The sequence below is a fragment of the Thermobia domestica genome, chromosome 6 (assembly GCF_964235325.1).
Source record: "Thermobia domestica chromosome 6, izTheDome1.hap1.1, whole genome shotgun sequence".
Classification (NCBI taxonomy): domain Eukaryota; kingdom Metazoa; phylum Arthropoda; class Insecta; order Zygentoma; family Lepismatidae; genus Thermobia; species Thermobia domestica.
This window is the reverse complement of record NC_137459.1, coordinates 18769067-18793962: the sequence shown is the minus strand read 5'-3', so window position 1 is coordinate 18793962 and position 24896 is coordinate 18769067. Positions and strand designations below refer to the sequence as shown.

General features: G+C 37.5%; 1 protein-coding gene across 3 annotated transcripts in view; it reads right to left on the bottom strand.

Annotated features, from left to right (window-relative positions):
- The window catches only part of LOC145687864 (nucleoporin Nup188-like), a 97830-nt gene extending 73345 nt beyond the window's left edge, over positions 1-24485 (bottom strand). The window contains exons 1-3 of one of the 3 annotated variants that reach the window (XM_081761365.1): positions 24429-24485; positions 15329-15363; positions 6141-6348 (exon numbers count right to left, since the gene is read on the bottom strand). In XM_081761365.1, the coding sequence (XP_081617491.1) occupies positions 6141-6348; positions 15329-15345 (225 nt within the window). In that variant the 5' untranslated portion in view covers positions 15346-15363; positions 24429-24485. Of the gene's footprint in view, positions 1-6140; positions 6349-15259; positions 15364-24353 lie in introns of all 3 variants that reach the window. The other 2 variants (XM_081761363.1, XM_081761364.1) reach the window with 2 other exon arrangements.
- Positions 24486-24896: the final 411 nt, after the last annotated feature.

The following is a 24896-nucleotide window of genomic DNA, read 5'->3' as shown; positions in this document are numbered from 1 at the left end:
CCTGATTTTATTACGTTTTTCCTGGCCACATTACCTCCCACAAAAATGGTATAAGTTGCAAATACGTTCAGATGTTTTAAATAAAATATTAACCAAATAAGAACTGTTGCTTACTTCTAATGCTTTTTAGCTGTTTCGAACATAATTAAACATACTGAAAGTCGGATTTCGATAAGTTGTCATCCTTATTTTCTAAATAAATGCACAATAACTATTTCTCGAGGCGTGGGAGACCCGGGTTCGATTCCCGGCGGGAGCTCATGTGGTTCGGATTCCACGTTAATCAGTAGGTCCACGTCTCATATAGCCTCGCTGCTGAAAGGGACGCTAAACTAAAATCAACTCAACTCAACTATTTCTCGACAAAGAACATATCTACATGTTCGGACGTAATTCGAACTCAAATCAAAGCCTTATAAAAACACACAGAAAATCACGCCATCGGGAACTTGTCTATACCTGATGTAATAAAACTGAGGGATAGGTTTCCACATACGTTCGTCTGTAGCTCAAAACTACTTATTAGATTTTAACAATAGATTGTCAACACTACTAATTGTAATATTTTCTTTCCGATTTACTTAGTTTGTTGTATAACGCTTTCCTACAGTGAGTACGTATATGCACAGCCTTTGGGTGTGAGAAATCTCATGGAAGTCATTGGAGGGTCTCACAATTTTGATTGTTTTCAAGGAATGTGTTCAGACTATCATTCCAGGGTGCGAAGACACGGTTTGTCTAAATGTCGACAGTTCGAAAAGTAGGTTGTATTTTGTGCATGGATAACATAAAATAGACACCAAACAAAACAGGGAAATGAGGGAAAAAAAATGATTTTAAATTTTAGGTACCATGTTAAACACAAAGCACCACACCTCATCCTGCTGAAGTCTGGAAAAAATAAAACAAATCAAATGAGAAAAGAGATATCAAGAAATAAACAGAGTAGTAAGTAGAGAGAGAAAATAGGCAAAGAGGCAGTTGAGTCTGCCATTAATAAGTCCGAAAGTAATTAGCTAAGGTTGGGGAAATGAAAGCTATTATTATTATTATTATTATTAATAATAATAATAATAATAATAATAATAATAATAATAATAATAAGCGAAAAGTGATTTGAAGGCAACTTGGGAAATGAAGAAAGACAGACAGTTCCAGAAGCCTCAAAATATTCGGACTTTCAACAATGAGTTTTCTTAGTCAAGTGTTTCAATACTTTTCTTTAACTGTATCAGTTACCGGAAGAAGAACGACTTGTTCAGCCTATTTTTCTATAAATTAATTCTTCAGAACACACACTCGCTAGGTTATGGCTTATGCTGATTATGTCAATCTGATAGGAGATAAGAGGACAATAGAAAGAAATGCACAGAAAACTAAATACATGCAAATTCGCCGGGACTGTAAACGCTGCCAATTATGGATGCGTTAAGATATCAAGTGAAACTACCAACAAAGTACAACTATACAAATACCTACGATTAACACTAAGAGATCATCTGAATTGTTCGCGGATACAGTTAGAGGGTATCCTCAGTTGTGAAAATATCACACAGTACACTATAAGCTTTTCCCGCTATAAGCATCATGAGGTAAAGAGAGCAAGAAGTCCAAATATATATACTAACGGAAATGGAAATCCCAATACCAAGGAGTTATGCTAGGTGAATGAAGCTTACACAATAATCATGTACATGTCTTATACATTGATTCCAGTTTGAAGTACAAAACTTACAGAATGCAGGTGCACCGCCAGACGCAAGTGGACGATATTTATCTTTAGTATCCAGTGTAGTTACCGCATCGTTGAATGCAGACGTCTACACGAGGAGGCAATCGATCGTAGAGGTGTCGGATGTCATCTTGTGGGATTGCGTTCCACGCCTGCTGCACCTGTAACGTCAGATCGGCGATGGTTGTAGCTGGTTGAGGATGGGTCTGGAGGCGTCGTCCAATCATGTCGAACACATGTTTTATTGGAGATTTTGCCGGCCAAGGTAACACGTTAATATTTTGAAGAGTACGTAGAGTTGCACCTGTGGTATAGGGACAAGCGTTATCTTGTTGAAACAGGCCACCTTCCATATCGTTCATTAACAGGAGAACAACGGATTCGATCGCCATTGTGATGCAGACGTGCGCTGTCATGCCGTTAGGAATAATCACTAGTGGGGTCCTGTGGTCATACGAAATCTCTCCCCATACCATGATGCCGGGTTCGGACCGATATGGCGACGACTAATACAGCTTGGCAACAAACGTTCATCAGGCCGCCTCCTGAATCATATACTTCCATCACTGGTACCGAGGCAGGAACGGCTCTCGTCCGTGAATACCACAGAGTTCCATTCCACCCTCCAATGGGCTCTCTCGCGACACCACTGTAGACGGTTTTGACGGTGGGTAGGAGTAAGTGGCAAACACCCCACAGGACGTATAGCGGAGCCCACAGTCCAGTAGACGATTCACAACAGTTCTTGTACTGATGCCAGGTGCAACTGCAGCTCGAATTTCGGCTGCAGACGCCCTCCGATCCGCCAGGGGCATCCTGCGAATACGCTGATACTCCCTTCTTCCTCCGGTGGACCGGAAAGACCCGGAACCCAGTCTTCTGGTAGTAGTGCCTTGCCGGGAGCATTGCTGCCAACAGTTGTATACCGTGGAGACGTCTCGACCGATTCTTGCTGCAATGTCACGAAATGAAAACCCACCCTCTCATAGCTGTACCACGCAGCCCCGTTCGAACTGCGTTAACTGCCGATAAACAGTTCGCTGTCGTCTTCGAGGTATTCTGTACACTCGTAGCACGCGTTACCGTCGTCTGACACAATTACACTACTGTTTCTCAGCAGCGTGGCACGTGTCTAATGGCTCCACCATTCCGCATTTACAAAGCCGTGCACGCGGGTCCTTGTAACTGGTATCACTATAATAACATATGCCAACATATTGGACCGAAATCCGGACGTTGACATATACAATTTTATCCACACATAACTCAATGTATTAATAACCATATTAGCATGGGGGCAATTTGAAGAGTTTTCTCATAATAAACTTAACCATTAAATTTTAGGTAGAGCAAATAGTTAGTTAAGATGGATGAATTAGATTGTAGAAATAAAAGTAGAGATATCAGATCAGAAAATTACCCAAATCTGGTGCTGAGGCCTTACGTTAAAATTTATAATAGCTGTCATAATGAATTTTGAAGATAGGATAAGAATTAAACGAATTTTGAGACAAGGTCGAATAATAAAGTGTGATATCAATTAATAACCAGCATTGTACTCACCCAGACTTTGACGAGTGAAAATTTTGAGATGTCGATCCTTCCAGTCAGACGGTCACTTCTGAACTCTCTTTGAGTTTCCTACTCTTTTAGTCCACCTACCTTTTCTTCCTAGTTTTGGTAGCGTCATTTCTTCCGCTTACCATTACATTTTTAGAGTTACTTCATAACGTGAAGTAGGAAGTCTTATTATTTCCTTGATACATTGCTGCATAACATATTTTTATATTTCCTATTTAGAAGAATGTTTTAACTAGACATAGTTTTAAATTATTATGAGACTTCCTTGATTTCTTTGCATGTGTGAATAACCTACAGCACCAGACTGGGGATTGAATTTTATTTACATTTAATATAACAAGGTTTACAAAATATTGAAGCCAAAACCAATAAAATATTAATCGCCCTTCACTAAAATGCTTTAGTCATATAACAATAATGTATCATTGTAGGTGAATATTCTGTTCAAGTTTCATTCACCCAGCATAACTCCTTCTTGGTGTTGGGATTTCCATTTCCGTCAGTATATATATATATATATTAAAGAAGGAAAAAGTAGCTGTAAGCATCCATGTGGATGTGATATTAGAATGGAGTCATGTGAGAGGGAAACAATTACGAAAAAAACAATAGACTGCAGCAAATCGTCAACAGACTAGAAATTGAATGCGTTACAACCTATTATGTGAAGGCACGAGTCTAAAAAGCGCACTTTGAATCTCTACAATCGCTCTGTAAAATATTATATAGCAGCTAACAAGAAAAACGTTTCCCCAAAGAGAGAAAAAGATATATACATGGCATTAAATAATGACTTAAAAAATTTGAATATATTTATGCCATGGGGATCTTGTCTTTTCTTAGAAGTAAATATATATATATATATATATATATATATATATATATATATATATATATATATATATATAGTAATAATAAATAAATAAAATCCATTCTTTAATTTATTCAGAAAATACAAACCACTAATGCATCGAGAAATTTGAAGTCGCAAGAAAATCAGGAAGCGTGTAGGTTAACACTCGCTCCTGAGCTTAAATAATAAATTTCACCTTCCTGTCAGTTTATTGGATTTTAAAAGATGTGTATTGAGTAATAATAATAATAGAAAAAAAGGCAGATATACTCGTAAATCTTTGAACATTCTATCCTAAGATGAATACAACACTTATTGATATTGCTGGGTAGAGTTTCTACAGTATTACCAAGAATTACTCGCGCATCATCCGTTTGCATTAACAAGTTCCCCTGAGTGTTGCTCAGGCTCAAGAAAGCTTACAAAGTGGCATATAGGTGTTGCACCAACACATTAAAAAAAATAGAAGCAGTGTGATGAGGACACCGCAAAGATTCCGTTATAAGAAGACAATAAAAGAAATGACCTACACAACTGAATTACAAACTAACGTTAGGGAGGCCCTTGAAGTGTTTATCGCCTCTATTGTGCTGTTTATGGGAAAGATTTGTCATCAAAAGCAGCCTAATACGGATCTGTGGCTTTCGTTCTGGAAATTTGATGTCCAAGATGCTCCTCGCAGTGGCTGACCAATCACAGAAAAAGTGAATGACATTCTGGTACGAGTCGAGCACGACCAGTGTATAAGCAATCATAATATTGCCAATGACTTAAACATCTATCACCAAACAGTGTTAAACCATTTGGAGAAAACTGGCTATGAATAGAAGCTCGACGTTTGGACGCCATATGATCTGACTTACAGACATTTACTCGATTGAATTTCTTCTGCGAATCTGTAATAAAAGGTAACGAACTCGGGCCATTTCTGAAGCGATTGACGACAAATGATGGAAAATGGAGAAACTACAACAACAATGTGAAAAAAAAGATCGTGGTCGAAGCGTGAAAAAATTTCATAGTCTGTGGTAAAGCCCACATTGAACCAAAGAAGGTTATGCTGTGCGTGTACCGGGATTGGAACGGCACAGTGCATCGCAAGCTGCTGCCGCCAGGCAGAAAGATACACTGAAAACCTGTACTGTCAACAATTAACGCGCAATTCAAAAGAAACAACTAGAACTGGTCAACAGAGATTCTATCGTATACCACGCTGACAACGCTACACTGCGTAAATGTTCAAACAACCCACAAGAAATTGAAAGAGCTTGGCTGAGAGGTTTTAATGTAACCACCATATGTCCCGGGCCTGGCACCGCAAGCCTATCATTTGTTTCGGTCTCTGCAGAACTTCCTGAATGTTGTTAAATTAGTTTCAAAAGAGGCCTGTGAACACCACGTCACAATTTTTTAACCACAAAATACAGAAGGTTTATAGCGATGGGATTATGGTGATGCCGAAATCATGAAGATCATTGAGCAAAATGGTCGATACATTGTTTCATAATGTTAATTTCAAATCACAATAAATGTATGCTCAAATTTTGACCTCCAAAGGCTCAAACCTCAAGGCTTTTTAGACAACATGATATCTCAGATTTGAGTTTTATGTCACAAAAACATTACATCTATTACGCCACTATTACGAACAACTGATTTGATTTTATGTTTAGCGTCCCTTTCATCAGCAAGGCTATGTGAGACGACCTACGGCTTAACGTGGGATCTGAACCACATGAACTCCCACCGGGAATCGAATCCAGGTCTCTCACGCCAACCGCTTAGCCAGAGAGAGCTCTAGGACGAACAATTATCAATCTCATCACCAAAAACGGTTTAATCCTGGCGATTTATCTCCCTATTTCGTAACTGTTCAAATTCTGTGATTTACAAGGTAAAGAAATTAGCTGTAAGTTAAATTTATAAAGTACAGAAAAACAACAATTATATATAAACTAACTAAACTAAACTTACAAGGAACCTGCCGACTCGAACAACGAACTCGTGTTGATGTGGGGTCACTTTGTCTGCTAACTCCTTTCTTCCTGCAGGAGTATCGGGTTTATAGTAGTTTAGGCCTTGAAATATGAGATCTTTCGAGATTTTCAACGCAGCTTCCACGCAGTCTTGATCAGTAACATTGCAGGTACCGGACACTGTGGTCCATAAGTCCTTGCAATACCTAGAAATAAATTTGGTAAGTGATACATATTAAAATATATTTTATGATAAAAAGTGAACGTACGAAAATATTACATAAGAGATCAGCATTTAAATATTATGCTTTCGACTGATTCTTCTAATCATCTGTACTTTTATGAGATTTCCATACTTATTTTCATTTATAATAATACAGAAGGTCGCTTTATATCCGTCCATTTTTGACGGATACTCACCTTTAGAGATACCGCGCCACCACCACCGATCATGTTCTATTGGACCTCCAGCATTGTGGACTATTACAGGGTATCGCAGTTTCCATTACAACAAGCTCCGGCGCTAGACAGGCATGGCATTTCTATCCCACTCCTCCCTGCACGCTTTCCACAGACCATCAAGGCTGCGCGGGCAGCAATGTTGAAGACGTCGTTTCAATTGCTTAAAGGCGCAAAACTAGACTGGCATCTGGGCTTTTCATAGGAATATCTTCAGGCGGAATGACATGAAATCCTAATTCCTGTGAAATTTTCTGATAAGAATGTAGTGATGATGTGGCGGCATGACTCGAAGCCTTGTCCATATGGCTCATCATCTCGCTCGCGTCCATTCCATACAATTGTAGGATCTCTCTCTCCAATAGATAGCTGTTAGAATGGATTCTTGAAAGTATCTTGCATTCACCATCACATTTTTGTCCATCTTAGGTATCATGAATTCACCCTCATATTGAAATTCCGTAACAACCATGAAGCCACGTGGGAAACTTTCCCTGGACTGACAAAGTTGCTGCGCCCCTTGCCGTCAATGTCACGGTATGTGATCGCCCAAATGTGTGTAAGATGGGACATACGATTCATGCATTGTGACAACTTTCTTCCATTCGGAACCCACCGGGTACTTTTCATACAGTTTCCTGCAGTTCGTCTTACGTTTGGCAATGTAACACGGTAGCAGGTAGTGTGGAATGTATTTCCTAAATCGTGAGAAGATTCATTTCACTTTTTCATTCTCGGTTGATTTTAAATCCAAGTGGCAGGCATAACTGTGAAGCCAAAAAATTAAAAAAAGGTGTGCCATATTGCACCAAAATCAAACAGCTCCTTTCATGAAAGTCATAGAACATGATTTTTGAAACTGAGAGAAGAAAGACATCCTACATTAATGGGACCGCTCATTCTAGACTTTTTTTTTTTTTTTTTAAATCCCAAGCACTGTAGATTATGCGAAGGTCTCAAATGCATTAATAATACTATAACAAAACCGAATAATGTCCACTAAAGTCACCGTGGAACTTTTTAAAAATATCTGAAGGGAGGGGGGATTCCTTCACTTTTCACCAGTTTTAACCGCAGCCACAGATATACAATGTATATCGGTGGCTACGTTTTAACTCAATGCAGAAAGGATAATTGGGAAACCTCAAATTCAAATAAAATATACGCAATATTGCACTAAATTTTTTTCTCTCTTTCTTTTCAAAAATTTTCGCGGAACTTTTTTTTTTTTTTTTTTTTTTTTTTTAATTTGATGGAGAAAGAAAAGGCAAATTCATCCTTTCATAACCGGCTCATTTTAAGACAAGCTGTGATGATGATCGACACGTCGGAGAGAGACTATACACATTGTTATACCACAATCGAACATTTTAAACGTAGTTTATAGTGCAAAATTTTCTTGTATGCTTATGTTCAAAGTGACACCACGATGTGGATTTGACCTTTTTACATTTTATTCTTCACGGATTACAGCCCCAAACAATAAGCTTATGTCGGAGGAAGGTATATACCGAGGACAATATACAATAGGACAGGTTTTACGAGACTCAGCGTAGAATACACACACAAATAACGATCGAGTTGAGAAGCTCGCTTCACTAATGTAATAACTAAAATACTGCATATTTCTTTCCTACGGATCCAAAGTAACAGTGATGCAGGATGTCCAGCAACCATGGTTTTTGAATTTTCCCCACATTTTACGAATTTTCCCAATTAAATACTGCCAGATTTTTAGCGAAATGAATATGGACATACATTAGCAGTAAAGCTGTACGCAATGCTTTTTACACTGAATTATGTTCTCATAAGACAAAACCTGTTTGTTATATTCAGGTAAAAAAATCTGAGCTACTTATCGACATGATACAGTTGACGTTAACAACTAGTCAATGCTACTAATTCTTTAAGTATTTTGATAAAAATAATAGTTATGATATCATCATAACTATATACTTACCACAAACTGTCCTGCAATTCTAAATTTGTGCTGCCACTCTACTTTTCTTTTTCAAGTTTTCCATTTGCTCTTGGGAGACGCAGTTTGTGATATTTTGTTCAAACTTTCATCATAACACACTACAAAATATGTACACTTCTACACTTGAAAGTCACTTTCCAAATACGGCCCAAGACCGTAAGCTACAGAATAAGCTAGTATGCTCTTTCGCAGCTGCATGTCAAATGCTTTCGCTATCAGGAAACATCACTTTAAAAAGTGTACAGTTAACCTCGCATTGATTGATGAGTAACAACAGTTTGAAAGCATCAGAGAATTTCCGATTTGAACACATTGTACCTTATTTCGTACCAGTCTTCGTAAAAATTGTCGAGCGCACCTAAAACTTAAAAAATAAATTGTAACTGCCATGCCTATCATTAAGACTCATATCTTGTGTTGCGCTGGTGTAAACCGTTACAGAATCTTTTTTTCGAAAGTTATCATGGAACGTAATTTTAGAATCGAACGAAGGGGCATTTATCCTACATCAGGAGGTAAATTACTCGCTTCATCCTGTTCATTCTCCACTCATATTTCAGATAAGTATTGCTACCACGAAAATAGCAATTCTGCCTTCTCTACCCTTTCACAGTTAGCACAGTTCGCTTCCACTGCATGCCTACCTTTGGGATCTGTTTTAATCTCACGTTCTCCACAGCTTAACCTCTACGTTCCTAACATAATCACAATTTTTGATTCAGATTCCCCCAATAAGATGTATTTAATTTGTCTATCCTAGCTTCTACTGAAACACTATCTTCTCTACTAATGCTACCAGGCTACCACTAGTTGCTACCAATACACACTAAACATAAAATTACCTACTGAAAAGGGGAAAATAAGTTTCTAAATCAACAGATACTACATATATCTCCTTCTACGTCCCTTTCTCTAGAAATCATTTTAGCGATGACTTCAAGTAAGCAATAGGATTCTTGGTCCCTTTCTCCACCCTAAACACTAACTAGTGTACTTCCTTTCAAATTCCTCAATTATTAGACCACACAATTTTTAATGGATGATGCGTATTGAAAGTAACAATTACTTAATAGTTCTTACATCTTTCTGCACACGATTTTTCACCCAATAGAATCGTTATAGCTTTTTTAAGAAATCTTGGTACTCCCTCGTTCCATTTATTTGATTACAAATTTAAAACATTTGTTTTTTCGTGGATGGATAATGTTACTGATAGTAAATAAACGTGGTCTTTAATAAATATGCAAAGAAATAATTCGTATTTGTTAAATGAAATGAAACCTTTCAGTTTAACGTCCCACGTTTATGTCCTTTAGGCTAAGGGAGACGGTGATTAAAGCAACTACATGATGGAAGAATTGGTGGAATGAGAAGGTGGGAGGACACACCAAGTAAACCCACGAACATGATTTTTTCTACCACAAACTTACTTGACATTAGATCGGACCAGGGACCCCACGCACCAGAAATAAGCGCTCTACCACTGACTCACCACATCCTCCTCGCATCGGTTAAGATCTGGCAGTTGTCTCAGTTATTTCAGTCTCCGCATCAAGTTAGATCCAACATTAAGGAAGAAAACGACTTAGAACCATGCGTACATTGCTGCGAAAATGGGTGAAATATTCCGTCCAATTCTAGGATGTAGTTACCACTACTATCTAGTTTGAGTAACACAAGCCTTTTTAAAATGTTCGGAAGTGAATTTTCCGTGACAGTGACATCACTGAAGATAATAATTTTTCACTGCAGAGATACCATCTATTTATTTTACTTTCATGTGGTGGATGTTTATTAAACTGTGGATGAATCTCATCCCACACCACAATTAATGATTTCAAAAGCTCAAAATGGAGCACACACAAAGCTATCTCCTGCTGTATACACAATCTTAGAAAGTGCTCCTGCAGTAAACATGAAACTAAAGCTAATACAGAAGTTGAACAGTTTTCGCTACCAATGGTGCACATAAATCAATTCAAGGTGAATATATACAGGGTATTTCAAAACAACACTGACAACGTTTGGGGGGCGATTCCTTACGGCACGATAAGACAAAAAGTATAGACAAAAATAGACATAAGATATAAAAGATAAGTATAGATATAGAAGTATAGATCCACCTGGGTGCACAAATGCTTCCTTTCGGAGTTATAGGCTACCGAAAACATGAAAAAACGAACTTGAGAGGTCCATGGCTTCAAAACTATGGGACCTACCGTAGTCGGATCAAGACTTCACTTAGGAACTAGTATGTGCCCTATTCCAGAAATTCATCTTTCAGAAACCAAAGGTACTCACGAAGCAATTTTTATAGATTGAGTTTAGCTACCGGCATACAATTTGAAGTACTCACCAACTAACTCTATAAAAATTGTTGGTGAAGTACCGCAGGATTCTGAAACTTGGATATTTGGATAGGGAACATACTAGTTCCTAAGTGAAGTCTTGACCCGACTACGGTAGGTCCCATAGTCTTGGAGCTTTGAACCTTAAAAGTTCATCTTTCCATGTTTTCGACAACCTGTAACTCGGAAAGGAAGCATTTGTGCACCTAGGTTGGTCTATAATTTATGTCTTATCTTGGTGTCAGGAATCACCTCCCAAACGTTGTCGGTTGTTTTGAAACACCTTATATATATATAATTACCTTTTGAAACCGCACCATTCTTTCTTAAATACTCTGTAATTATCTCAACTCAACTCTTCTCAGTTCAATTTTAGTGACACTATGTGCTTGAATAATGTATATTGTCGAGTCAAATTACGAAAATATTATCTCTGCAGGGATTACGTTAAATTTTGAAATCTTTCGCACTTTGACAAGAATACAAAAACTCTTTTTAGTAGTATACTTCAGTATATTCTTAACTATATATAAAACTACATGAGCTGACATAAATTATTGAACACTTCCTGTAGTGCTACAACGATTAAATTTGGCATGATTGTAGCTTTCCGGAACTAACCGACAGGAAAATTACCTAAAGTGAATATTTTTAATTTTTAGGAGCTCTAAAGAGGGGATGATTTCCCCATGTTATTTAAATGTGCCTTTTTTGAACCTATAATATCATGATTTAGGTACTTAGAATTGGAATAAAATCTTGAAGTACGGGACGCCTGTACGTTTTCGTTAGTACTACCTAAGTAAATCATCAGAAATAAAAATTTCCAATCGTAGAGTGGTTTTGTGGGGAACTGAAAAATCTTTCCCACGTTATTTATATGGGACACCTTTAAAACCCCAAAATACTGAGCACTTCTTGTAGGGCTACCACCATTAAATTTGACATGATTGGAGCTTTCCGGGACAAACCCACAGGAAAATACACAAAAGTCAATATTTTTAATTTTTAGGGGGTCTCAAGAGGGGATGAAGAACTTCCCCATGTTGTTTAAATGGGCCGTTTTTTGGACCTATAATCTCATGTTTCAGGTATTAGAATTGGAATAAAAATTTGAAATTTGGTATGCTTGTACGCTTTTATTAGCGTTGCCTAATTGAATCATCAGAAATAAAAATTTCCAATCGTAGAGTTGTTTTATGGGGAACTGAAAAATCTTTCCCATGTTATTTATATGGGACGTCTTCTACACACCAAAATATTTAGATAATTCCGGCAGGATTAGAATGATGAAATTTGGCATGATTGTAGCCTTCCGGGACCAACCCACAGTAAAATTGCCAAAAGTGAATATTTTTAATTTTTAGGGGTCTAAAGGATGATGATAAAATTCCCATGCTATTTAAATGGGCGTTTTCTTAGCATACAAAATCTCATATTTTAGATAGTTGAAAATAGGAAAAGAAACGATAAAATTGTGGGCTGACGAGGTGGAAGGCCGGAGGCCGAGCAAATACAGTGTGTAGGGGCGAAGTCCCCGGATAGGCAAATTCAGGAAATATGAGGAGCAAGTTCACGAAATTCAATGTTGATGGAAAGGCCGATAGATAAGAAATGCGACGCCGTAGACCGAGCAAACTCTGGGGAGCCCCCAGCTAGCCAAATGCTAGTTCTTTAATAAGATTGATTCTTCATTCACATCTTATTTATGAATAATACTTGCCTGAGTGACATCAAATACACAACTAGTAATGCATTATTAGTTAGATCTACAAGGTATCCAAATAAGTTTTTGCCGTTTGTGATGGCCTTGTTGTTCGAGGGTCACAGACATGCTATGACGTTAGCCACCTGCGCGCGACGCGATGAGGAGGTAGGCAGAACACTGCCCGACATCAGTAGACGCTCGTTGGGCACACTACAGAGACCTAGCTCGCCAAGTGGCACAGTGAAATGGAGGTGTCGAAGCAACTCATTAGAGGGTGTTTGCTGTATGACTTCAAGGTAGGCCTATTAGCGGCCGCATATGCCAGGCGTTCGGGAAGAATGCCGTGAATGAACACACCGCCCGACAGTGGTTTCAAAAATTCCGGACCGGTGATTTGGGCTTGAGTGATGAGCCCTGCAGTGGACGACCACATGTGTTGGATGACGACGCCCTGAAGACAGCCATCGAGGAGGACAGTAGTCTTACATGTCAGGAACTTGCCGAAAGGTTTAATGTATCGATGGAAACCGTCAGACTTCACCTGCATCGCATAGGGAAGACATACAAGTGGAGTAAGTGGGCACCACACACATTGTCAGCGACCAACAAACGACAGCGAGTTGAAGCCAGTTTATCCTTGCTCTCCAAGCACCAGAACACACCGATATTTGGTCGATTAATCACTAGCGACGAAAAGTGGGTCCTTGACAACACACCCAAGCGTACTCAACATTGGTTGTCGCCACGTGACGCAGTTCCACACACCTCAAGACCACCTCTGCATCCCAAGGTTATGCTGTACGTATGGTGGAATTATCGCCATGTGATTCAGTATGAGCTCCTACCACCAGGCCAAACCATCAATGCGGATGTCTACTCCTAGCAGTTGCAACGAGTGCACCGTGTATTGCAGGAAAAGGAGCCAGCATTGGTTAATCGCAAAGGTGTACTGGTCCTTCACGATAATGCAAAACCACACGTGGCAAAAAGGATGCGGGAAACCATTCTGCAACATGGTTGGGAAACTTTGTCATCCACCATATTCCCCTGACCTTTCCCCTACAGATTGCCACCTGTTTCATTCACTGGACAATTACCTTTGTGGGAGACAATTTGAAAATGAGCGAGACCTGCGGACCGCACTCACAGACTTCTTTGCCTCCAAGACCGCTGACTTTTACCATCATGGCATTGTACAGTTGCAGGAACGTTGGCAGAAGGTGCTGGATGCAGATGGCGATTACTTCGAGACGTAACCGTGAGTATTTTGTGCTACAACGTAGACTCTGTGCGGACTCTGAAATCGACAAGAACTTTTTTGGATACCTTGTAGATTAACTGATACCCGTTTCAAGTTTTTTTTTTCTTTCTTTCTTTTTGTCTTAAGTGCAGTTTAAACATGCTAGCTGAGTTGCTAAAATAATGTACATTTGTTTGGAAAAGATGTCTTGAAGTCAACATGCAAAGAAAGATTGTTAGATTTAAGCTTAAATAATTACTAGCCACAGGACATATTTGCTGTAGACAGTAGACAGACAGTTTTACTTGCATTTTTATACAGCCTGTTCCAAAAGTGTAACGATTTCCATCACCTATAATGTCAACTACAATACGTGAAATGTAAGCCACAGTAACAATTTAAAACAAAACAGAAGACATACGTGTTACTGCAGTTACACAAAGTTATAACGAGAGACAGAAACGAAGACTATATCTTATACATCGAAATATTAATAATGCCAACATAACTTAGAGAGTGTATATAATGAGTGCTTAAAATGTATACACAACTTAAAACACGAGTAAAATCCATATTCCCACCTGGGGGGATGAAATACAGTACGATGTTTGCTCAACAGATGACAGAAGGTGCCTGGACCTACCGCCACTAATCGGCCAGTGGCGTGTGGATTCACACCAATATGGCGGATATACGGCTGATCTTGGAAGGAGGGTAAGAATTTGGGAGAGTGATACAGGAAATTTGAGAATGTGGTTCAGGTTTAAAGACGATAGAGACGTAAGTATGATACTAATCTCCATTCACGGCTAAACCACTGCTCGCACACGTGACAAATTCAAACTTAATGGAACAGTGGGTGATATACCCCAAGCGCGGAGCGAACTCGATCGAACCTATGCGTCCTATCCTGCGGACTGGTAGACTATCATCAAGGTATTGTCTTATATATCTGTGGTAATGTTGTGGAGCATCATCTTGTTGCAATAAAACCTTTGATTATCGCATAGTTCACGAACCGTTCCAACACTGCAACCGAGATTACATGTAGCTATCTCAGGTCACTCAGATCGGCCTTTACGTGCATCGCAAACTGTTGCATGAAATTCAGACTTGTCACATGTACGAGCAATTGTCAACTGTGAAAGGAGAATCAGTATCATTACTCACGTCTCTAAACACCACATTCTTAAACTTTCAGTAGAACTTTAATAAATTCATGCGCTCTTGCAAGTTCAACCATGTACCCGTTATATAGATATGAATCACTCGCCACGCATTCCCACACATGGGAATGTGACTTTCGATTCATATTTTTAAGTGCATATACATTTTTCTGAAGCACCCTGCACATACAAAACAAGACAAGACAAAGACATACCCAGGCGAGCCTAACATCTTTACCAAACCAGCTGCATGCATTTTCGACATAAAGAGTATCTGTACTCACGCCAAAAACATCCTCATCAGACAGAAACGTAACACCTGAAATAAAAATGCAAAGTTAATTGTGAAGCACTGTACAACAGCCAAATACACTGAAATATATCCCACACAAGATTAAACTTTTAATTTATGGTAATACATGTATTCTTGAGACTACATTTATCTTTATTTGAGAGATAACACCTCTCTGAAATATTTACTAGTCTGAATTTAAGTAACACATAACTTGGTCCTTTTGAAAGTAATCAATTTCAGTTTCAAACTAAGAACTCAATGAAGGGCGAATGGATCGGATTCTTGCAGGTTTTCCTTTTATATCTTTCCGTTCCCTGTGTTCATTCAAAAACTCATGATGAATTCTATGTTTCTTTGAAACGAAGTTGATTATACAGGAGTGATATAACAAAGACTAGTACATTTTTGAAAAAAAAAAAAAAAAATGTTTAAGTTTTACGTCCCACAATTACGCCGACTAGGCTAAAGGAGACGGTGATGATGAAAAATGAATAAAATGTTGGAATGAAGAAAAGTTGAAGGAAACGGGAGAACCCCAAGAAGACCATGTCCACGTTGTTTGCCCATCACAAAGCTCACTTGGCGCGAGGTGGGATCGAAGAAAGGACCCCATGAACCAGAGGTGAACGCTGTATCACTGAGTCACCGCGGCCTCTGGTACATTTTTGGTAACAGTAACAAGCACTAACCCTTCTTTGATGTGTTCTGTGATTCTTATGAAAATTTACCTTGGAATATTTCAGCAAACAATCTTGTTGCCACCATCTGAAAGCCACTGATAAACGTTAGCTCCGAGGATCTTTACCCGCTATATACGTAGGGTCCCTTTCCAAGAAAACACTGCTCTAACTATTGGTGATTATCCACACACACTATTTACAATTTCAAAGATTCAGTTCGTTCAATTTCACCCACTAACAATTAACTTCAATTAAATTTTTAGTGTTACGTCCCACGCTTATGGCTTTAGCCTAAAGGAGATGGATGATTAATGAAAGTGAACGATTATTAAAATATGGTGGAATGAGAATGCATAAAAACCCCGAGAAAACCTACAGACATGGTGTTGTCCATCGGAAGCTTACATAGCCTGGGATAGAACTCAGAACCCTTAACATGAGAGAAATTTTGGTAATAACTTGAAAACTGGGTTACCTATTCCATTTAAAATTACTGAGATTGCCATTTTTGAATATATGTTTATACGTTTATCCCAATTCTTGTCAAGTATGCCTTTTCCAAATTCAACGTTGGATATTTTTATTTATTTCCTCCAACACAGATATCTCTCCAATTATTTGTCACTAATATGACTCAAATACATATGTTTCTAGAGCTCTCTCGCGGTTATATGGTTAGCGTATGCATTTTCGGCGCGGGAAACCCAGATTCGATACCGGGCGGGAGATCCTACGTGAAGCTGCACGTCCACGTCTCATACAGTCTCGCTGCTGAACATGGCGCTAAGTGACTAAGTTGATCAGACTGCTTTTTGCATCATGTTGAGGCCCCCTCTATCGCGTATCCACCTAGTCAACCGCGCCATTATAAATAAAGAAACAATCCAAGACAGCCTTTTGCGAAGAATAGTTCAAACTGATAATTCCTACATTCTACGCTGATATGCTGTCGAAATTTTATTATTGCAATTTGTTTTACAGATTTTTTTTTTTTTTTAATATACACATAATCATACATTAACTTGTTCTTCAATCATTTCTAACCAAGGTGGGAATTCATTCACGCGATATATCTAGAATTTTATGATGGTCTTAGTATTTATTAGCTCCCGGCGTAAGCATGCGAGAGCTTATGGTTTCACTGCAGGTGTGTGTATGTATGTAGTACTTTATTTTTCAGTAACAACTGGTCGGATTTGAACCAAACTTGGTATGCAAGTAGCCCATCGTGTAAAGAATAATGCTCACTATATTTGGTGGCCTAGCTCGGATTGGTCACAGTTTTGCAAGCCGGGACCTACTGAGTTCGATTTACCGACTGCCCTAACCACCTATTAAAATATTAGGATTACGTATGTGGTATATAGTAATAATTAAACGTAATTAAACGTTCATTCTCCTAATAAACATTCAAAATTTCGTAATATATATATATATCAAAATGATACAGCTAGGATATGCTAACAAAGTCAAAAACCTATTTTTTTTTTTTCTTTTCAGGTGGACCAAACAAAAAACACTGGACCCACTTCGGAAAACCGTGCCAATAAGGCCCCTGAATGTCCTGACGAACCTGAAGTCGCAAATTATTTACCAACATCCCACTTCTCACTGACACTTACTTTAAATACGAGAAATTACTTGCTTTAATGCGACCACAGGAAATAGAATGCACTCTCATACGATTCCAATAAAAAGTTGGAAACAGTTTTCACACAAAGTAAATCTTTCGTTTAGTGTAATATGCTTACACTAAAGTAATACAGTGTAACTGATTGCTTCTTCTGTACCAAACACTTCAGTTGACAGAGAATTGCTAGAATAGTATGAATGTTAACACCAAATAATACATTTAAACAGAAATGAAGATTTACATTAACATAGTCCTGACACCACCACAGAAAACGTAGAATTCGAGAACTCGCCTGATATACCGTAAGCAAGTTATAGCTCATAAATTTGTATCACAACGTGACTCAAAACGAAACACACAATGATGATTAGAGTGATTGGTGATACGAGTGCAGTATTTCTTAAGAACGAACAAAATCACTGAATCCACGGACCGAATCAATAATGAATGAATTGTATAAAGACTAGTTTTTTTTTTTTTTTAAAAATGTAGTAAGAATCCACATGATCATCACAGTCTGTTTTAATATGAATAATAAAGGCAAGGCCTAATTCGTTAAACTGCTTCTATCAATAGAGAATGTTAAAACTAGTGCTTTAAGCTCTCCTAGATTCAGTAACTGAAGTCAATTACTTTAACAACAATGCTAACTCTAAGCTCTTCAATGTTCGAACACTAGAGTAGCACTATTATACCGGGAGAGGAAACACTGAGTTCATTACAAAAAGGCACGGTAGAGGGTGTTGCTATCCTACTTGCCTTGTACGCGCACTGTGCAGTTGGCGAGAGCCTGGACACAATAAATGAGATTTCTCGACCCCTGATCAAAACTTATCCAAAAATCAAGTAAAGTTTGTTAGTTGGTATACAGATAAATATTTAAATACAATTTAAAGTGGTTATCAGAATAGTGAAAAAGTGATGATTTAATTATATTTCTGAAAGAAACCCGCCAAAATTAAAGGCAAAAAAGAAAGAAAACTATGAAAAACAAACGAATCAATTCAAAACAGTGCAATGGAAAAGGTTGTAACACAGCTATAACGTAACCTGGCAAGTCTTTACTTTGACTCAAACAGTGACTTTAATCGGTTCTTATAGGTTTAGTCACTTCCTGGAACTACTGCCTGAGTCACTTGTTGGAACTGTTCGCTCCTTCCGTGTGACGTTCTTAGTTGAGATTGGCGGTAGTTCATATTTTTCCCACTAGGCGTCTCTGTACAGTCATATGATAGTTTGGTAGTGTGATGTCACATTTTCTGTCTCCTTGTGGGAAGTGTAAGGAAGCACGTGGTCGAAGGCTGAAGGTATTTCTGACGTATGGTAAAAGTGGGCGTTTATTGTTTTTTCTTGTTTGTAATAATAGCAAGTGCCCTTGCTTTAATAAATCGACGTCTGTGCGGAAAGGAATACTTTTCAGTAGTGTGAAGTTGAGTATTGCGCAACTGCGCTTGCTATCTTATTTTTTCGTGTGTGTAATCAGCAATTATGTATTTTTACTGGCATGTAAGACGGCGTAAATTTGCTGATAGTTTGTCACTTGGAGAGCGATATTTTCAATTTTTACGCCATGCTGGGTCTGTCTATCATTAGTGGTGAGTGTTTTCATTTTTTAATTGATATTTTTATTGATTTTTTTTTCATTTGAGCAAGATTTTCCTTTGTATAGAACAGTATGTATAATGTTAAGAATTATACTATAATCTTAAGTGCAAGGGGCACATCAGCTTGTTTTAAAAATAGTGAATTACTTATAGGAGGAATGGTGTGTAGCAACATTTTGGCCCTTGTACTTACAGTGTACATTACTTTGACTCGGACAGTGACTGCAACTAATTCATCTGACTCGGTTGCAGTCACTATTTGAGTCAATGTAAAGACTCGTAATCTTTCCTACGTCCATTTTCATCGATCCTTTTGCAAAAATATCCAAATAACTCATTCACGTTACTAACAAACCAACAAAAATATTTAAAAAAAATGACTCATAAAGTTATACCATCGACCTCCGACAAACAATAAAAGAAAACTATACTTGCTACTTGTTATCCCATAACCGAGTAACTCACACAATCACAACGGAAAACACAACACAAATACATCGAATAATAACACTACATTACCAACCAATCATAATGCTTTAAAACTATAAATAATGTCAGAAGACTACCACGACTACCCACTCACTTTCAATTAAGACGACACACACTGTCTTGAAGTAAGTGTTAATTTGGACAGACATTCAGCGGAGTGAGAAAAACAACACAAATGAATAAAATTATTTTAACACGAACAAGTTAACGAAAGACAAATAACTAAAAAGTTATTCTTTCAAAGTGTGCATTCATTCTACAAGAATCAAAAATTAAGAGAAACTAGTGAAACAGTAAAAATTGAGGGTAAGTTTCCGCAGACGGCCCCGCGAGCAGGAGAACATAAACCTGTTTTAAAGGTTATTTGCCTAATTATCAATGACTCTGTTATATCTTATTCACAACTACTTTTGTTTCATTTAACTACTTCAGTTAGAATTATATTTTGCAAATATTTGTTAATTTCCTGCTATCTTTAGTCTTCACTGACTAAGTATACACATCCATATTGTATTACTGTGCACAAGTAATACCTTTTAACTGTTCAGTGTTGCAAACCTTCTCATTCTGATACAACGAAAACAATGTTTAACAAACTTTTTTCCTTACCTAATCACTGAGAAAAAGAGTAGCATTAATCGGTCCAGATTGACTTTAGGAGGGCTAAGTATAAACACAGCGCGTGGACGTACGCCATAAAACACGAATCACCTTATGCAAGGTAACCACTAGAAAGCAAGAATGCCATCTAAACGATTCAGGGCAGGAGCGGAGCAGGGTACCCGCGCCCGTTGGAAGGAGGCGTATTTTCGACGGTAAGTATACGCACAAACGAGGACAGTGGAAAAATCCTTCACCTGGCATAAGAACACATGCCTTGCATGTGGCACTTTCATGATCTCTTCGTCGACTGCTTTTACATCGCACTTTTCTCCGTCATGTCTTCTTCATAGAGCATTTAGTATTCCTTATATAGTCCTATTGCGAAATCAACTCAGACTTTTTTTTCCCCACTAGATTTCACAAATTTATACCCCCTATAAAACGACAGCACAGGTTGTGGGACACTGTAGCGTGTTCCTAGAATCAATCGGCACCTTCCTCTCCCCTACGCATCATACACGTCTTTGGTCAGTTAGTAAGACAGTGGATTTATAATACTGAAACATATTCTACTGTCAGTTCAACTGATGTGACCTCAACTGTCTTCACAGTCTAACTTCATTTTTCTCTGTAATTAGTCACCGTACAGTGATTATCTTTATTACCTTTTTCACTAGTCTGATACTTAAATTTCGTATATTCACTCAATTTGCCTGTAAATTTTGCTACTTTTAGGGGCCACCTGCGGAACTTAAACAAACATCGAACACAAGATAAGACAAAACTTACTATAAAGTAGTTTAAGCATTAAGCGGGACCCGCAACACAAACTAAATAACAATATTACTATTATAAAAAATAAATAACGGGTTAACTGCCGCAGATGGCGACCCCGAACTGAACAGAATCAGGCGAAATGTCAGCAAACGCGTAACTAAAAAGGCAATAAAGTTCATCAGTGTAGGATATGTACGTTGCAGTAATGGAAGGAAATACAGAAATGTAGAGTGGAAACTGAAAAGAGGAGTTGTATATAAACCTAATGTAGTGAAATTGGGCAAATTGCAGGTGCTATTCCATTTTGTGAGAGCATAAATTTGTAAAATCTACGGAAGAACTATGTTATTTGATCTCACAATAGGATTGTGCAAGTACTCAAAATATATCGGGATATATCCTCTCCATAGTAAAGACATGATGGAGTGAAGTGGTATGTGAAGGCAGTGTACAAAGTGTAGATAGTAGTGTCGCAAAAGTGCACCATAAACAAGGCGTATGTCTTAATGCCATATAAACTGGTTTACCACTATCCTCGTTTAAGCGTATAACCACCGTCACTGACATGCCTGCTCCCTACGAATGCACTCCCTCAGAAAACCGCTTGAGCCCCACTGCTGCAATCCTGCCATAACTCGGTTATATAACATTCATGCACTTTAGTGGCCACCTAGCACAAGTTGTTTTGTGTTTTTAGGTAAATTCGTGGTATATGCACTGCAGTTTTGCAGTTTTTAAGCCATATGTGAACAAGTGGTAGTTATACTAAGTCCTCATAAAGTCAATTTTTACTCTTTAATACAAGTCCTTCCTTAACGAACATTTTCTAAGACTGTAAGAGACCATTTCCTGCTAAAAGAAGTTTGTATTAAGTGAATATAAATATCTCCTTGTGTCGCAATCTACTACAGGAAAGAAGTAATTTCGTATGCGTTTTGTAATTTTTGATGTCTTAGGGACATATGTTTGATAGGAAGCTCTGTTCCCAATCCTCCCCCTATAAGTTTATTTACAGAATACTGCAGTAGGATATTATTTATAGTGCTGGTTAAAAACATGAGAGATAAGGATTCATTTAGCTATTTCTGAATAGTGCGCACTTTGCAGCACCTAACAGTGGGAAGGTACTAATTTTGCGAAGTAATACAATACAGACGAATACACACCTAATGCAGACCAAAAAAAGCATGAAAATTAGAAATATTTGTGATTAAAAGTTAAGAAATGAGTTATGAAAATGATACAGAAGTAATTCTAGATAAATATATTACAATAATAAATAGCAATAGAACCTCTAAGTCAGGCTCTTCTGGGTCTAATCTAGGGCCGCCATTTGCGGAAGATTAGCCTCAACTAAAATTAACAATTTAAAAATGACAACGCAACATATCAACGTCACCGAACTACTTTCGTGACAATCCGTTTCAGGATACCAACTAACGAACTAGACCCCAATCAACTTTCTCAAGATTATGAAAATATACAATTTCATTGATTAGTGTTTAATTGTTTACTGCATTATAACATTACTATTCATTGCTCCGATCAGGGTTGGCAAAAACCATGGTTTTTATTTAAAAAACCAAAAAAACCGGTTTTTTTGGTTTAAACCAGGTTTTTTTGGTTTAAACCAGGTTTTTATGGTTTAAATGATTTGCTCTATATATTCATATCATATATGGACAGAAATAAGTTTGTTTCGCCTTGCTGTTATTATGCAACAACCGGGTTATGCTGGAAGGGGTCACATAAGCTTAAAGCGGAATAAAAACCGCTTCTCGAGTTACATCCGAGAGAAATTGTCCTCCATTTGAACTCAGAACCAGGACTAATTGGCCACAAATGCGATACGTCTGCCGACTCACTCACGAAGGAATCCTGATAAAAAAAATACGTTATACTGATCTTTACATACTTCTTAATATAACTATCAAGAGTCATTTCAGAAGGATAAAAAGATAAACAGTTGCATAAGTGAAACCATTACACAGAATTACATATGAACAATTTCAAAGTACTACGGAGTACAGAAGAACTAATTTAGTTCAAGTTAGTTAACAACGACTTTTATTGGTCCAAATTAAAGAAATACACCGACTTAATCTGCATATCAATAAGAAAAGTGAATAAAGATACGAATTATTTGAGTCCACTTTGGCTCAAACTCATATATACATAAATAGATACCAAAGATACTTATTTCACTAAATGCCTCTCGTGGGGTCTGTATGACCCCCCCACACACACACAAAAAAAAAAAAAATCGGCATTTTCGATGTATTTCATCAATAGTAAACATTGAAACGAAACAATATTTATAATTTTTCTTCGATTGCAATTACATAACAATAATAACAACTACAAAAAAAATCACAAAATAAACTTATAAAAAGAAGTTGCTTTTGTAGTATAATCTTTTTGAGTAATGAATGGGGAATTTGGGTCTGAATATAATACGAATAATATACGGGAGTAAAACGTGATAACCCACAAATGTGTGTTCATCAAGATTTTACAAACACTTACACTTTTACGAACATTTTTTGTTTTTTGGTTTAAACCAGTTGGTTTTTTTGAAAAAACCAGCTGGTTTAAACCTTGGTTTAAACCACGTTGGTTTAAACCAGCCAACCCTGGCTCCGATTACTGTGATTCAACACATACGGTACTCAAATCACTTGCATTCAGAACATTGCATCAGAACATTAAACCCTCTTTACCAAAATTAAAATAGTCCACTATTCGCAAATAAGTTGACGTCTGAAGAACTGAACCCGATGTAACTTCAGGAAATTCATTCGTTACTATGACATTTATACTAGACGAAATAGAAACTAGTTATGTTTAATCAGGATAGGTGTAATTTTCATATTCAATGCACGCACGAAACGTAAAATTATAATTATCAACTGAACTTCAGTGAATTCATCTTAGATGAACGGATTCTAGTGAATGATTTAGTTACAATATAATCTGACCTATACTTTATCAACAAAAATTAGCATAACTTGTTTCGACTACACATGTTCGCACATTAATTATACGCACTGCAATATTATGGAAGAACATAGCAGCATTTTACAAAACAATTACATACACATTTTTTGACATCTTCATTTACAGACTATGTAGTCTGCACGTTGGAACATACATTACTTTCAATACTTCAAGACAATTGTGTCATGTCACTCAAATCATTAATTGTAAAATTTATCTTTACCCACATACCTTGGAGTTTCAAAATTATAACATATAACAGAATTATAACTACGACACATATTTAAAAATCAACACAACTATTACCCCACTACAACAACCGCCATATTTTTGGACTACACTCACACAATGACGTCACGTAAGTAACAGTGTCGCTATTCGATTTCGATTTATCGATAGGTTAGACGCTTAGATATATGAGGGCGTTTCACTACTAGTTTGCGACAACGCAAAATACAATTTACTTTTTACTTTCTTATGTTACATTGACATTTTGCTGTTTATTAGCTAAGTTTCATACCGTAGAATTTTGCGAAGACTGGTACAAAAGGATCATTAGTTTTGTAATAATCAGCATACCAGTTACGATGACTTTTTTGGAATTTGGTGCAGGTTTCCAATTCACAATAACTATGATAGGCATAATGCTGAATCGTTCTGAAGCGTGATTAGTACCATACTAAAGAGTCGACTAGCTTATGTTTCCAGCAGTAGTCAAGCCTTTAGTATGACGCTAATAACGTTTAAACGATTCTGCATAACGCCCGATAATTT